Source organism: Stylophora pistillata, chromosome 14 (assembly GCF_964205215.1).
Source record: "Stylophora pistillata chromosome 14, jaStyPist1.2, whole genome shotgun sequence".
NCBI lineage: Eukaryota > Metazoa > Cnidaria > Anthozoa > Scleractinia > Pocilloporidae > Stylophora > Stylophora pistillata.
In genome coordinates, this window is record NC_142532.1 from 6,439,879 (window position 1) to 6,453,938 (window position 14,060).

Sequence of the window (14,060 nt, forward strand, 5' to 3'; positions counted from 1 at the left end):
AACAATTTCTCTCTCCATTATATGATATGGTTACATTATATTTTGAAATAATTATTGAACATTTTTGTGTATTGTTTCTTGTTTATGACTGATGTCTTCAAGAGAGTATCAAGAATGGCTTGACCTGTGTTTCTCATTTTAATACTATTATTGCCGGCTATCATTTCACCAATGATGAGTTTGAGTTGTTTCACAAGCTGTTTGGGATTATTGTAAAAATGAACACCTGAACCTTGAATAGTCTTTAACTTTCTCTTATTATCTGAGATATATTTGTTTAACACAGAGCGTCTTATATCGATTTTTCTATTTTCTAATTGCTTTTCTGCATCATTTATTTCACCTTTATTATATCTTTTGGTAACATCACTTTTATATCCTTTTAATTGATTCCTTCGAGATTCAGCGTATTTAATGATTCGGGTTAATTTTGTTCTTTTACCTCCTTCACTAGGTATTTCTGATAAACTTTTATCAAGATCATCATAATTAATTACATTGAGATCATCTAAAATCATGTTTGCGGCATCTGAATCTTGTAGGCCATAATCAATGTCTTCTTCATAGTCATACTCTGGTGGTTCTTCAAAAGAATCCAACATTTCACCGAATGATTGATCACCATCATAAGGCTTAACTTTTCGCACCACTGCTGGTGGTTCCTTATAAGCATAAGGTGGTGGTGATATTGGAATTTGTTTTTCATCATATGGTTCATATCCACGATCATCATCTAAAAGACCCTCTACATCCATATCTTCAAACGGATCCACTTCCGGGTAATAATCAATGTGTGGAGTTTTACCTTTTTTCTTTGATTTTTTTCTAATTGGAGGTGTATTCAAATTACTTTCAATAACTTCATCTAATTTACCAGTCACTGGTTCAAACATTTGTTTAAATAATGTCTGGTTTGTTTGTTGGTTGATGTTAGTTTTCTTAATAGCATCATGAACTCTATTGATTTGGTTTCCAAGATTAGTTTTACTTTTCGCTAACTTTTGCCATTTTTTAAGACTCATATATAATATAAGTATATATTATAATGAGAATACCTAATTACAATGTTGAAGATAACAATAATGTTAACTTCAAGCAGGCACATAAATTAATGCCAGATAGATGTTTTCGAATGCTTATTTGTGGTCCAAGTGGTTCTGGTAAAACTAATTTGCTTCTTGATATGATCTATAGACTTTTGTATTTCGATAAAATATATCTTTATGCTAAAAACCTTGAACAAACAAAATATCAACATATGATGCAAACATTTGAGCCTATTTCAGAAGAGGTGGGTTACCCAATTCTTGAAGTAAGCAATGATGAAATTATTCCTGTCACTGAAATGGATAATGAATCACAAAAAATTGTTATATTTGATGACTTTGTGTGTGAAAAGAAACAAAATCCACTGATTGAATATTTCATCAGAGGAAGACATAAGAACTGTTCAGTTATTTACTTAAGTCAGAGTTTCTATAAGACACCAAAGGATATAAGACTGAACTGCAGTCATTTTTGTATTTATGATTTTCCAAGCAAAAATGAAAGAAATATGATATGTAGCGAAACTGGAATTCCAAAAGATAGTTATCAAAAAGCAACACAAGAGCCCTATTCATTCCTATATCTTGATAAGATGAAAAAATTTACTTCAAAGAACTTTGATGAAAAAGTATAATGTAATTAATATATATAATGAGTTGTTCAAATGGATTATTAAATTATAAATCATCTGGTAGTGGTACTTCAAGAGGTCAACGAGGATTACCAGGTGTAGGGTTTAAATTGACTGCTTCTGGTGATTATGACATGGAAAACAAACAACTTAAGAACTTGAAAAATCCAACCGATAATCAAGATGCTTGTACAAAAGCTTATACCGACGATCATCTTCATACTGATGGAACACGACCCATGTCAGGTAATCTTGATATGCAAAACAACAAGATTATTAATGTGGCTGATCCAACAAATAACAAAGATGTAGTCAATTTACAAAAACTCAATTCTGTTGTTGTAAATAAAGCTAATAAAACTGATGTATTACTTTTAGATGGTTCTCAAGCAATGACTGGTAACCTTGATGTTGGAAATAAAAAAGTAATTAATTCAGCAGCACCAACAGCTAGAACTGATCTATGTAATAAATTGTACGTTGACACTGAATTAGCCAAGAAACATGATATTGGAAGTGTTGATTTAAGTAATTATCTTGATAAAACCAAAGTTGGTAATATTGAAAAAGCTTTAAATTTCACAAATGTTAGTGGTACTGACAGGCAAATAAATGGTCTAAGTAATACACCATCTCAAACTTCATCAGCTGTGAATCAATATTATGTCACATCTGAACTTAATAAAAAGTTAGACACTACAACATTCAACAATGAGATAGTGAAAAAAGTCTGATTCGTCTACTGTCATGTTATTAAATGGTTCTCAAGCAATGACTGGTAACCTTAACGTTGGAAATAAACGAGTAATTAATTTAGCAGCACCAACAGCTGGAACTGATTTATGTAATAAAAGGTATGTTGACACTGAATTAGCTAAGAAACATGATATTGGTAGTGTTGATTTAAGTAATTATCTTGATAAAACCAAAGGTGGTAATATTGAAAAGGCTCTAAATTTCACAAGTGTTAGTGGTTTCGACAGACAAATAACAGGCATTTCAGATCAGCCAGCTAATGGAACCAGTGTTATTAATTTAAATAAGTTCAACACTGAACTCAATAAAAAGGCTGATGTGAGTGTTGTGACGAATGGGTTGAGTGCAAAGCTTGATACAACAACATTTAACACAAATATAATAAAAAAGCCAGATTCAAATGCTGTTATGTTAAGAAATGGTTCTCAATCTATGACTGGTAATCTCAACCTTGGAAACAATAAAGCAATTAATTCAGCATCACCAACAACTGGAAGTGATCTTTGTAATAAAACATATGTAGACACATCTGTGAACGACCAATTATCTCATAGTATCAGTAACAATTTAAATAATGATCTGAATTATATCATGAATGGTGTTATAGGCAACGAATTTAGTGATGAAGACGATATCACTGGGAAATTGATGATTAACAAAGACTTTCATCACTTCAATAAAAAGGTAAAACCATTTGAACTAAAACTTGATTCATCAAAAGGTTATTATTCAAGCAGATTTGGAGTCAATATGTACAGTGCAGCAAAATCGGAATACACAGTTGTTTGTGAAATATGGTGGGAATCCAGTAAAATTGAATATAATTCAGTAACTCTGGCTGCTGCAAGTTCTGTTGAGACAATTACAAGACAACGATCAAATCGATTTTCAAATCATATTAAAAGCCTTGTTCATATGACTAAATGGAGCAATACAACACCAAATTATTTGATGTGGGATATTATAGTTAAATTTAAACAAGGTCAGGCATATGATCAAAAATTAGATATATGGGTTGTAATCTATGGTTCGAAGGGATATCATAACGACATACCAGTTGAAGTTTATGATAGATGGTATGCGTTGTTCGATAGCAAACTGTACATTTATCCAGAAGCAGTTTTGAATAAAGAACCAACAACGGCTAGGAACCCAGCGACTAAGAAATATGTTGACAATGTTCAAACATCTTTGCAAACAAACATTGGCACTAAAGCAAGTAAAACAGCATTAACAAATGCAACAAAAAAAAATTGGTATAGAGGCAAACTATCACATGATAATAATTCGAGAGTATATTTTTATGTGAATGGAACATCAGATCATAGCACCAACGTGTCTCAAAGCAGTAATGCTGATTTTACAGTGAATTCAAGCGATACCTCAAAACTAATTGTCAATAATGCTGGTTTGTATCTTGTCACATTCATCGATGGTGTGAAAAGTGCACATTTGTCACATCTCAAGTTCATTCTAGATAAACCATTCATGACTACTAGCAGTGATATTAATATTCAACTCCAAAACACTAAAGGTTCTTGGGTGACAATAGCCAACACAGTAATGTTATATTTCCAAGCAAATACATCACTAAAAATACAGGCTGATAATAGTAATACACTTTTCGATGGAACAAACAACAGTTACATCATGTTAGCAAAACAAGATTAATATATCTAATATTTATATGACTGTGAAGAAAAAGGAAATATTCAATTGGAATCACATATCAAGCAAACTGACTGAAGACCAAATTGTAGAGTTAAAAACTTATTATAAGGTTTACCATCGTAAATGTTGGGCTTATAAAAAGTTAATGAAAAGATTCAAGAAAATCAAACTAATTGGTAACTCTCTATCTGTCATATTTGCAACAGGAAGTATTGCTTCTGCTGTAGCGACAGGAGGTATTTCAATAGTTGCAATATCAACAATCTCTGTTCTTATCCAAGGATTTATGGCTCACAAAAACCTAGATTTAAATATTCAGAATTGCACCTATGCTTACCAAAGTTATCAACATTTGTTAATAAGTATCAAAAATACATTGAGAAGTGGTGAATTTGACATCGATTCATTACGACAAATGATGAGCTACATCGATGGTGTAGTTACTGATCTAGCCCCTGATGCAGATAAATTATTATTGAGTTATGATTCGAAATTTGTTGATTGAGGATTGAAACGATTTCGTCTCCGATGAGATTTAATATTTGAGCCCAATACTGTTCACATTGTTTCATAGTCTTTTTTGATTTTAAAGTTTTTATTTCATTTGGTGTTAAATTCATCATATGAATTAGTTTACTAATGATAAACTTTAATGATATCATTCTTTTTCTTGAACTGTTTATTTGTGATTGAACTTGTCCAATGAGATCAAAGACTTTTATAATTTTGTCTATGTGGTTTTTATTTATTTGAATGCGGGTTTTATCACAAATATCATAAATGATATTTTTTACACAGTATTTTCTGTTATAGACTGATTTTCTGCTAAATTTGAACCAATTTTTATAGAAATCAGTGAATTTGGTAGGATCTTTGAAATATTGGCTATGAACTTGTCCACAATTAATACAAACGAAGAAACCATTATCTAAACGAATACTTTGATTCACACAACATTTTTCTTCAATGGGCTTATTATTTTTCCGGATAACTTTATCACACAAAGGACAGCAATATGTTTCCGCTTTTATTAAAGCATCATGAATTTCTTTATTACATTCCATATTTTGTGAACGTGAGTTTTCTTTAAGTGTTTTTTTATCAAACTTGTGAATAATCAGGGTTGATGGTAATACAAAACAGTTTGATAGAGCTTCATTTTTCACTATTTTTCGTTTTATAGAGGGCGAAAATCAAGTCGTCCTGAGCCTATCGAAAATGAATCGCTGCGAATCGGTTGAAGAATGATATAAATTGCTTTGGTAAAGCTTGATTTTTTACCATTTTTGGTGTTTTGGTCTGAGAGCCCCAAGTCCTATACTACTTTGGATGATTTGATGGCCGAAGGAGGAAATGATAAAGACATTCTCAATTTGTTTACCCGATATTCCCATCACTTAAATCTCATCGTATGCTACCTCTGTCAAGATATGTTTCCTGCGGGGAAATATGCCAAAACCATCTCTAGAAATGCTCAGTACATCATTGCGTTTAAAAGCCCACGCGATCAAATTGGATTATGAAATTTACTCTTGCAAATGTACCCTACCAAATGGCAAGAAGTCATGAAAGTATATAACGAATGCACGGAAAGACCGTATGGTTATTTGTGTTTTGATGTACACCCGGCGAGTCGTGATTCTATGAGACTCGTGAGTCATCTCTTAAAACACGAGGGTTGCATGAGTTGTTATAGATATGCACAAACGTCGTAAAAGGAAGAGACAACGCGGAGGAGACTTCGTAGGAGCATTATTTGGAAACAATTTGTATAAAAACATTCTCAATACTCAGGCGTTGAGTCATGTGATGGCCAAACGTTTTATCAAGAGACTCAACCGGAAAAGGAAATAAAAATGTTTGACGTCACCCATTCTGTCCATTGTGTCGGTAAGAGGTCTGCAGACAGTGATTATGGCCAGACGCAGTAGACGCACTGTGAGAAGACGGAGAAGGACCAAAAAAAGGGTGACAAGGAGAAGACAAAGAGGGGGAATATTACCTTTAGCTGCACTCCTCCCTGCACTCATTGCTGGAGAAAAAGCCGTGGGGTTAGGAGCCTTGAGTGGTGGCGCAGGATTTGGAGCTAAAAAAGCGTTAGAATCAGCTACGAGAAGACGAGGATGAATTGCATGAAAAGAAATGTCGATTTTTTAAAATCTATCTTGTGTGAAAAAAATTCAAAGTTACGAAAGGAAAAAGTATTACACGCTAGTAAAGAGCAAGTTAATAGTGTGAGTGAAATGGTGATGAACATGTTGAGAGGTCATCTCACCTTACCACCACAGATGGTAGCCAAATTGAGCAAGTATAGCAAGGTGTTGCGCGCGATAGGCAAGTGTGTCAACTCTTTAAAAAAACGGAAACAGTTACTGGCTGCTCAGACTGGTGGAGGCTTTTGGCGAGGAATGAACGAAGTGTTCTGTCGCTGTCCAGTAAAAAAATGTAGACCATGCCCAAAATAGGATTCTTTTTTTCTTGTTTTTCGCTTAGTACAGATGATTAACGTACTATTAAAATTAAGCCGATTTGATCCGACTTGTTTAAGTTCTGCTGTTCTAGCCCATTATAAACCTAAAAATTCGATCTTTCTTTTATTTGTTTATCTACATCTATGCAAAGGAATTATAAATTTCGGAAATAATCGGTTGAAAAAGAAGATAAAACAAATAGGTCTTACGGCTGAGTAATAAACCTTCCAAAGCCGTGATGAGTTGTCTGTACCGAGTACTAAGGTACTAACGTACTGAGAAAATTTAGAACAAGCCGTGATGAGTTGTCTGTAGCGAGTACTAACGTACTAACGTACTAAGCAAATTCAGAACAAGCCGTGATGAGTTGTCTGTAGCGAGTACTAACGTACTAACTTACTAACGTACTAAGCAAATTCAGAACAAGCCATGATGAGTTGTCCGTACCGAGTACTAACATACTAAGCAAATTCAGAACAAGCCGTGATGAGTGTCTGCAGCGAGTACTAACGTACTAAGCAAATTCAGAACAAGCCGTGATGAGTTGTCCGTACCGAGTACTAACATACTAAGCAAATTCAGAACAAGCCGTGATGAGTGTCTGCAGCGAGTACTAACGTACTAAGCAAATTCAGAACAAGCCGTGATGAGTTGTCGGCTGTAGCGAGTACTAACGTACTAAGCAAATTCAGAACACGCCGTGATGAGTTGTCGGCTGTAGCGAGTACTAACGTACTAAGCAAATTCAGAACAAGCCCTGATGAGTTGTCGGCTGTAGCGAGTACTAACGTACTAAGCAAATTCAGAACAAGCCGTGATGAGTTGTCCGTACCGAGTACTAACGTACTAAGCAAATTCAGAACAAGCCGTGATGAGTTGTCTGTAGCGAGTGCTAACGTACTAACGTACTAAGCAAATTCAGAACAAGCCGTGATGAGTTGTCCCTACCGAGTACTAACGTACTAACGTACTAAGCAAATTCAGAACAAGCCGTGATGAGTTGTCTGTAGCGAGTGCTAACGTACTAACGTACTAAGCAAATTCAGAACAAGCCGTGATGAGTTGTCCCTACTGAGTACTAACGTACTATGCAAATTCAGAACAAGCCGTGATGAGTTGTCCGTACCGAGTACTAACGTACTAACGTACTAAGCAAATTCAGAACAAGCCGTGATGAGTTGTCTGTAGCGAGTACTAATGTACTAACGTACTAACGTACTAAGCAAATTCAGAACAAGCCGTGATGACTTGTCCGTACCGAGTACTAAGGTACTAACGTAGTAAACAAATGAATAACAAGCCGTAATGAAATGTCCGGACCAAGTACCACAGTACTAATGTACTAAACATATGAGCAACAAGCCGTGATGAGTTGTCCTTACCGTGTACCACAAAATACGGCAAATACGGCACAACTAGTAAAAATACTTGGCGATACTACACAACAAAATATCTAATGAGACATATCTATATGAATAATTTAATTCCAAAACTTTGCAAGTGCAATTTTAACGGTATTCTTTTTCTCAATAACACAAACTGCCCTAAACGGTTTCTCCGTGATCTCAGGGACAGATGAAACAGAAAATGTTTGAGGCTGAAACCACACTATATTAACCCCTGTTGGATAAGAACGAGTTTATTTAACATCTCGAATTTTTCACGTTCTCTTAGGTAGCATACTCAAGCTCATGTTTATTTAAGATTCATTAGGATTTATTGCTTACTTTGTTTTAACAAAATATAGTTTCTAAAAGGGTTAAAGAGAAAACTGCAATTCATAAATGGTTTATTTCAACGAAAACCGTAAGTTTGAGATCACCAAAAAAACGCAGTGCGAGTTGTTCTCCACTACATTACTGCATTAAAAATAAGGTCCACACCACAAAAACACAAACCCCAATGGTTATCAATATACTCCTCTTTTCACAGACTAAATCAAATGTTCAATTCCATGGCCTGCATGAAAAGAACGAGTTGTAGTTAGTACGCTAGTACATAGGTATTCATGCTTGCTGGAGAGGTTTAATTAGTACGCTAGTACGTAGGTATTCATGCTTTGAGAGGTTTACTTAGTATGCTAGTACGTAGGTATTCCTGCTCGCTCGAGAGGTTTAGTTAGTACGCTAGTACCTAGGTATTCATGCTTGCTCGAGAGGTTTACTTAGTAGCTAGTACGTAGGTATTAATGCTTGCTCGAGAGGTTTACTTAGTACACTAGTATGCTAGTACGTAGGTATTCCCACTCGTTCGAGAGTTGTAGTTAGTACGCTAGTACGTAGGTATTCATGCTTGCTCGGCGAGAGCTGTAGTTAGTACGCTAGTACACTAGTACGTAGGTATTCATGCTTGCTCGAGAGGTTTAGTTAGTACGCTAGTACGCTAGTACGTAGGTATTCCTGCTCGCTCGAGAGGTTCAGTTAGTACGCTAGTACGTAAGTATTTATGCTTGCTCAAGAGCTGTAGTTAGTATGCTAGTACGTAGGTATTCCTGCTCGTTCGAGAGTTGTAGTTAGTACGCTAGTACGTAGGTATTCATGCTTGCTCGCTGAGAGCTGTAGTTAGTACGCTAGTACGTAGGTATTCATGCTTGCTCGAGAGGTTTACTTATTACGCTAGTACGTAGGTATTTATGCTTGCTCAAGAGATGTAGTTAGTACGCTAGTATGCTAATACGTAGGTATTCCTGCTCGTTCGAGAGTTGTAGTTAGTACGCTAGTACGTAGGTATTCATGCTTGCTCGCTCGAGAGCTGTAGTTAGTACGCTAGTACGCTAGTACATAGGTATTCCTGCTCGTTGGAGAGTTGTAGTTAGTACGCTTCTACGTAGGTATTCATGCTTGCTCGCGAGAGGTTTAGTACTGTTAGTAATGTAGTACTGGTGAAAGCTGTTAGTACGGTAGTACTGATGAATAAGCAAAAATCTACAGAAAAGCATTCCTGTAATGGGCAGCATATGAAAAAATGAGTGATCCCAAGATAGAAGCCGAAGAGAATAAAGATCAAATCGACGCGGGTATTACCTTTCATATCTAGTTTGACAAGAGTGGTGACAACAGCACGGGGTGTTCCTGGTTACGTTGGATAAGCGAACATACTGTGATACCCTGAATTAAACTATGGAAACAAAACTAATCGTCAGACCGCACGAATTTCAGGCCTTAGTGGATTTTTATAAGGGGAAAATATCAGAAAGTACCCTGCTAGATAAAGCTGCACGAGTCGCTGCCGAAACTCAAATGTTACTCAGAGATACACGCACGCAAGCTGGATTGAAAGAACCCATGGTAAAACAATTATTAATGCAGGAACGACAATTAACCGATCAGTTGAGACAATTACCCGCCGGCGTCAGACCTAGTCAAGACGATCTGCAGGGAAATCTATTAGATTCAGTGCGAGAAAACCTCCTCAAAGATTTAATTCGTTCACGTGACGTTTCACTTTAAAAGGATTAAATAAAGACACGAACACAGTAAGAAAATCATTCATTGTGTCACAGCAAACCCAACGACATGAGTGACTTTTACTTGACGTTACCCAGTAACGATGGGAGTGTCAAATACTTTCCTGGAAACACCAACAACTCTTGGAAAAATCGGCTCAATAAACGTTTGGAATTGGAAGGAGAATGGGAAGTGGGGATGACATGCATTTCCTTACCGTCCGAATCGATCCTTACACCTTTTCTCAAGGGTCTCAGACAAATTCATCATGATGAAATCGTATCGCGAAGTCAACGAGGGTGACTCGTCACATGAAAATGTAGAAGTGAGTGTTTCTTATGGTGTTTCTTGTGGTGTTGTCTTATGGTGTTTCTTATGGTGTTTCTTAAAGATACCTGCATGACGACAGTCTACGACCTTCTCAAAATTCTATTCGAGAGAGAATACGAGTTATTCTTAAATAAACTCACGCAGAAACATTCCTTAGTGCATAAACCGGGGAAAGAACAGCTTTAATTTGATACCATTTTTAACAAGGAGGAAGGTACGCTGACAGTGACGTCTGAAAAGGTGGATGAGAGCGTGTACCCCTCCCGGTGAGAGTTTAGAGATCACTGTCAATTTACTCTAAGGAAAGACACGTGTGAACTTTTTGGGTGGATAAAGGCTACTCAATACAAGAGTGTCGATACATTCAAAAGTGGACCTAATCTTGCCATGAGGAAATGCGGTACTCAATTTGTAGAGGATCGTACTGTGTCCCAGCATTATTATTATAGATATGGGCTTTTTGAATCTGCGATGATGGGTAACAATAGCTTCATAGCCAAATCTATAAAGTTTTTTCTCGACGAGTTTACCTACACCTTTACCAATCTCAAAGAAAGCACTTATGAAAATGGTATGGACCCAGGCACGCTGTATCTGTACTTTTCCCTGTGTGCACCCGTGATGATGGGGGGTCAAATCACCGATCTCATGCATACGTTTGAGTATCGTCCTCTATTACAAGGGAATTATTATTACGAACCGAAACACATTCATTACATTCCTTTGTGAAATCAACACATTGACGAAGTGGAAATGCAACTCAGTGAATCAGAAATGAATCAATTTGCTCAATTTTCCCATGACGGAGCGAGTATCGTGACGTTTCTCTTTAGAAGGGTTAAATAATGTATGCCCCGAACCTTGTTGTATCTTGTAACAGACATAAAGAAACACATAAGTGATGTTAAAAACACTGTTTTTAAAAACAATGTTATATTTATTTTGGAAAAAAATAAAAAACCAACTATTTTAACACATCAACAAGTCTATTAATTCTTGATCCTCATCATCCATTCTATCGAATCCATAGGGATATGATCTAAATCGGCCTAATTGCATCACTCTTTTGTCAAACACTAGACGATAGGATTTGAATTGTGTCTCAGTCCTTATTTTCTTTTTAACTGGATCCCTCATGAAATGAATTGAATTTATGATCTCGGTTTTTCTTGCTTCATCCAGTGGATGCTGGATCTCGTCTATAATGTTCACTTTCATGACGTCATAATTCAGCTGCTGCATGCCTCTCACATTCAGGGAAAAGCCTTTCACTTTGACACAGCATTTCCCTTGGTGGGTCACGTATCCGTAATTTTTGGCCCCAGCAGAGATAAACTCCATGATGTAATCATCTGCGTCTAACTCGTTCGTCATATCCCCCAGGTAGTCACCGAGGGGGATTTCTGATTCCCCGGGCCTCCATCTGTAGAGTACGGAATCGGTGTCATAGTAAAGGACACAATCTTCAAGGACCAGTGAGACAAAAATAAAAGAATTATAAATAAAACTTTTATAAAATAAAATAAGTGACACAACTGCAAAACTTACCTCCAGGGACTCGTAGAGTTTTAATCTGGCCTGACAGGTCATAAAGGCAGCAATGAAGACATTGACTACCTTTCCTTTCTCTGGGTCTATTGTATGACGTTTGGCCACACACTCTACCAATTCGGGTGACAGGATTCTGACATCAATCACTTCCTAAAGCGGGTCATCAAGGAGCTCTAGCAGGCCTGCTGGGTGACTGAATTGGTGAACTTTGGCCTTGTTACAATTCTGACCAAATTTCCCCCAGAAGGAATTTAACATGAGTTTAGCGGTCGCCTTCCTTCCGGGGTTCTTCACGATCATGGCGGGGTCTAATGTAATACCTTCTTTTTCCTTGTACTGGCTGACATAGTGGGCTTTTTGCTCCTCGGTCTGGCACCAGGCGAGGTACCCGCTACTTTCCTGCTTGACCTTTAACCAGGTGCCGGCGTAAGGAGCAAAGAGCCCAAGCTGGCGTTTCTCAAAATGCCACACTTCGTGGATACATATGAGTTGGTACCCCATCTGAATCGCTTTGAGAATTTCGTGGGTGCACCAGGTACCAATCAGCATTCGTTCCTTGTCTGAGTGGGTGCAGACGAAATTTCTTTCAGGGAGGGGCTTGAGGGATTCTTCGGTGACACAGGACCGGCATAGGGGGAAGGTGAGTTTGCTGGTGGAACCAATTTTCTGTTGATGCGGGAGGACTGGATTAAAGAGGTGTGTGGGTGGCAGGATGGAAACTTTCATCAACCCATAATAGGCGTGGGGGTCTTGGTTGGCGGGTTGCAGGATGATGGTTGGATGGCCAATAGGGTACTCACCGTATTTATTCACCCAAGTGTACTCGGAGGTGACATCCCTGTACCGGATCTGTTCCCCTTGGGTAGAATCAATATGGTGGTAGAGTGTCCTGGCTCCTGTTCTGCCGCCAAAGAAGGCCTCTCGAGGTTGTAAGGGTGAAGTGATCTGGAGGGTTTGTGTGAATCCGCGGAGGACTGGATCTGACTTTTTCTTTTGCTCCCACTGGCACTGCCACATTTCAACGACGGTATACCCCAATCATTGCAATGTGGCAGTTTTTTGTGTCGTCTGGCTACGAAGTGCTTCCACTGTCATTCCAGCCGAGGAAAAGGCGATCTGGTTTCTTTTCGGGTAATACGACCGACACCCATGGAACAAACACCCATGGAACTCGTATATAGTGCGTGTCTCCGCATGGTAGCCATCCACCGTATATATACGAGATCCATGGGGTATGCTGTATTCTCCGCCCTGGCGCGCGTGCTGTATCCTAGAACCCAGGTCTCTCTCTACCCACATGAGCAACTCCAACGCCACGTGCGAGTGGTTGGGCGTGGCACCTTCCCATCCATTCTCGGGTTCAATAGCGATACTATCTGGCGCCATAACGCAGTTTCGCCAATACCTATAACAAATGTTAACATACAATGATTAATACATTGTAGCGGTTTCGCTCAAGTTGGAAATGAAAGTCTCGTTCCCGGGTTGTTACACGCGCAATCGAAAACACCAAACCAATATGGATATACGATTCTTTCCTTTATTGTTCCTACATACTCCTATTCTTGTGGCCTCAGGGCATTTATCGAATCAAAGCGGTCAACTGAAATAGTTACATTAAGAAATCACTTAAATATTTGTTTCTTTTACAGCTAAGGAATGATCATAAAACCAAGCGCACGTGATATTGAAAAGGACTTAAACAGTGAAATCTAGCGAAACCTATAACTTCGGAATTACAAACCGACATAGCTTCATAGCCTTAAAGATAATTAGATTGCTGCTTACCAACGTTCGCGGGTCTTGATTTCTATCAAGATTTTCGCTCTAACTTGTCTTCTAGTTTTCACAAACAGATCTTGATCTCGCGGGATCTTCTGAAGAACTGAAAAGCGAGCTATACGCTATGCCTATCTATACTGCGGTAATCCCGGCGGTAGCGTAAGTCAAACCACAAAATATTTCGCGACGTATTTCGATCCTAACGGAAGCGGTTACATACATTGCTAGTCATACATTGCTAGTCATGTACTAAATTCATTTCTACTACTTACCTGTTACAGGCTTGGGCGATGGTAATGCATTTCTCTATAGGGTCAAACTTGGCGATAGCCTTGAACTCCGCGATAAATTTTAGGCACCCAGCTTTGAGGAGGG

The 14,060-nt window shown here is 37.8% G+C and overlaps 1 protein-coding gene and 1 long non-coding RNA gene across 2 annotated transcripts in view; both read right to left on the reverse strand.

Moving 5' to 3' along the window:
• Nucleotides 1-14,060, reverse strand: part of LOC148716280 (uncharacterized) — a 279,731-nt gene that overhangs the window by 81,960 nt on the left and 183,711 nt on the right. The window lies entirely within an intron of this gene.
• On the reverse strand, nucleotides 10,799-12,920 carry LOC148716290 (uncharacterized). Its single transcript, XM_088745617.1, has 3 exons — nucleotides 12,086-12,920; nucleotides 11,901-11,930; nucleotides 10,799-11,815 (listed from the first exon to the last, which is right to left on the reverse strand). The coding sequence occupies exons 1-3, from the start codon at nucleotides 12,918-12,920 to the stop codon at nucleotides 11,322-11,324; spliced, it is 1,359 nt and encodes a 452-aa protein (XP_088601743.1). The 3' UTR covers nucleotides 10,799-11,321.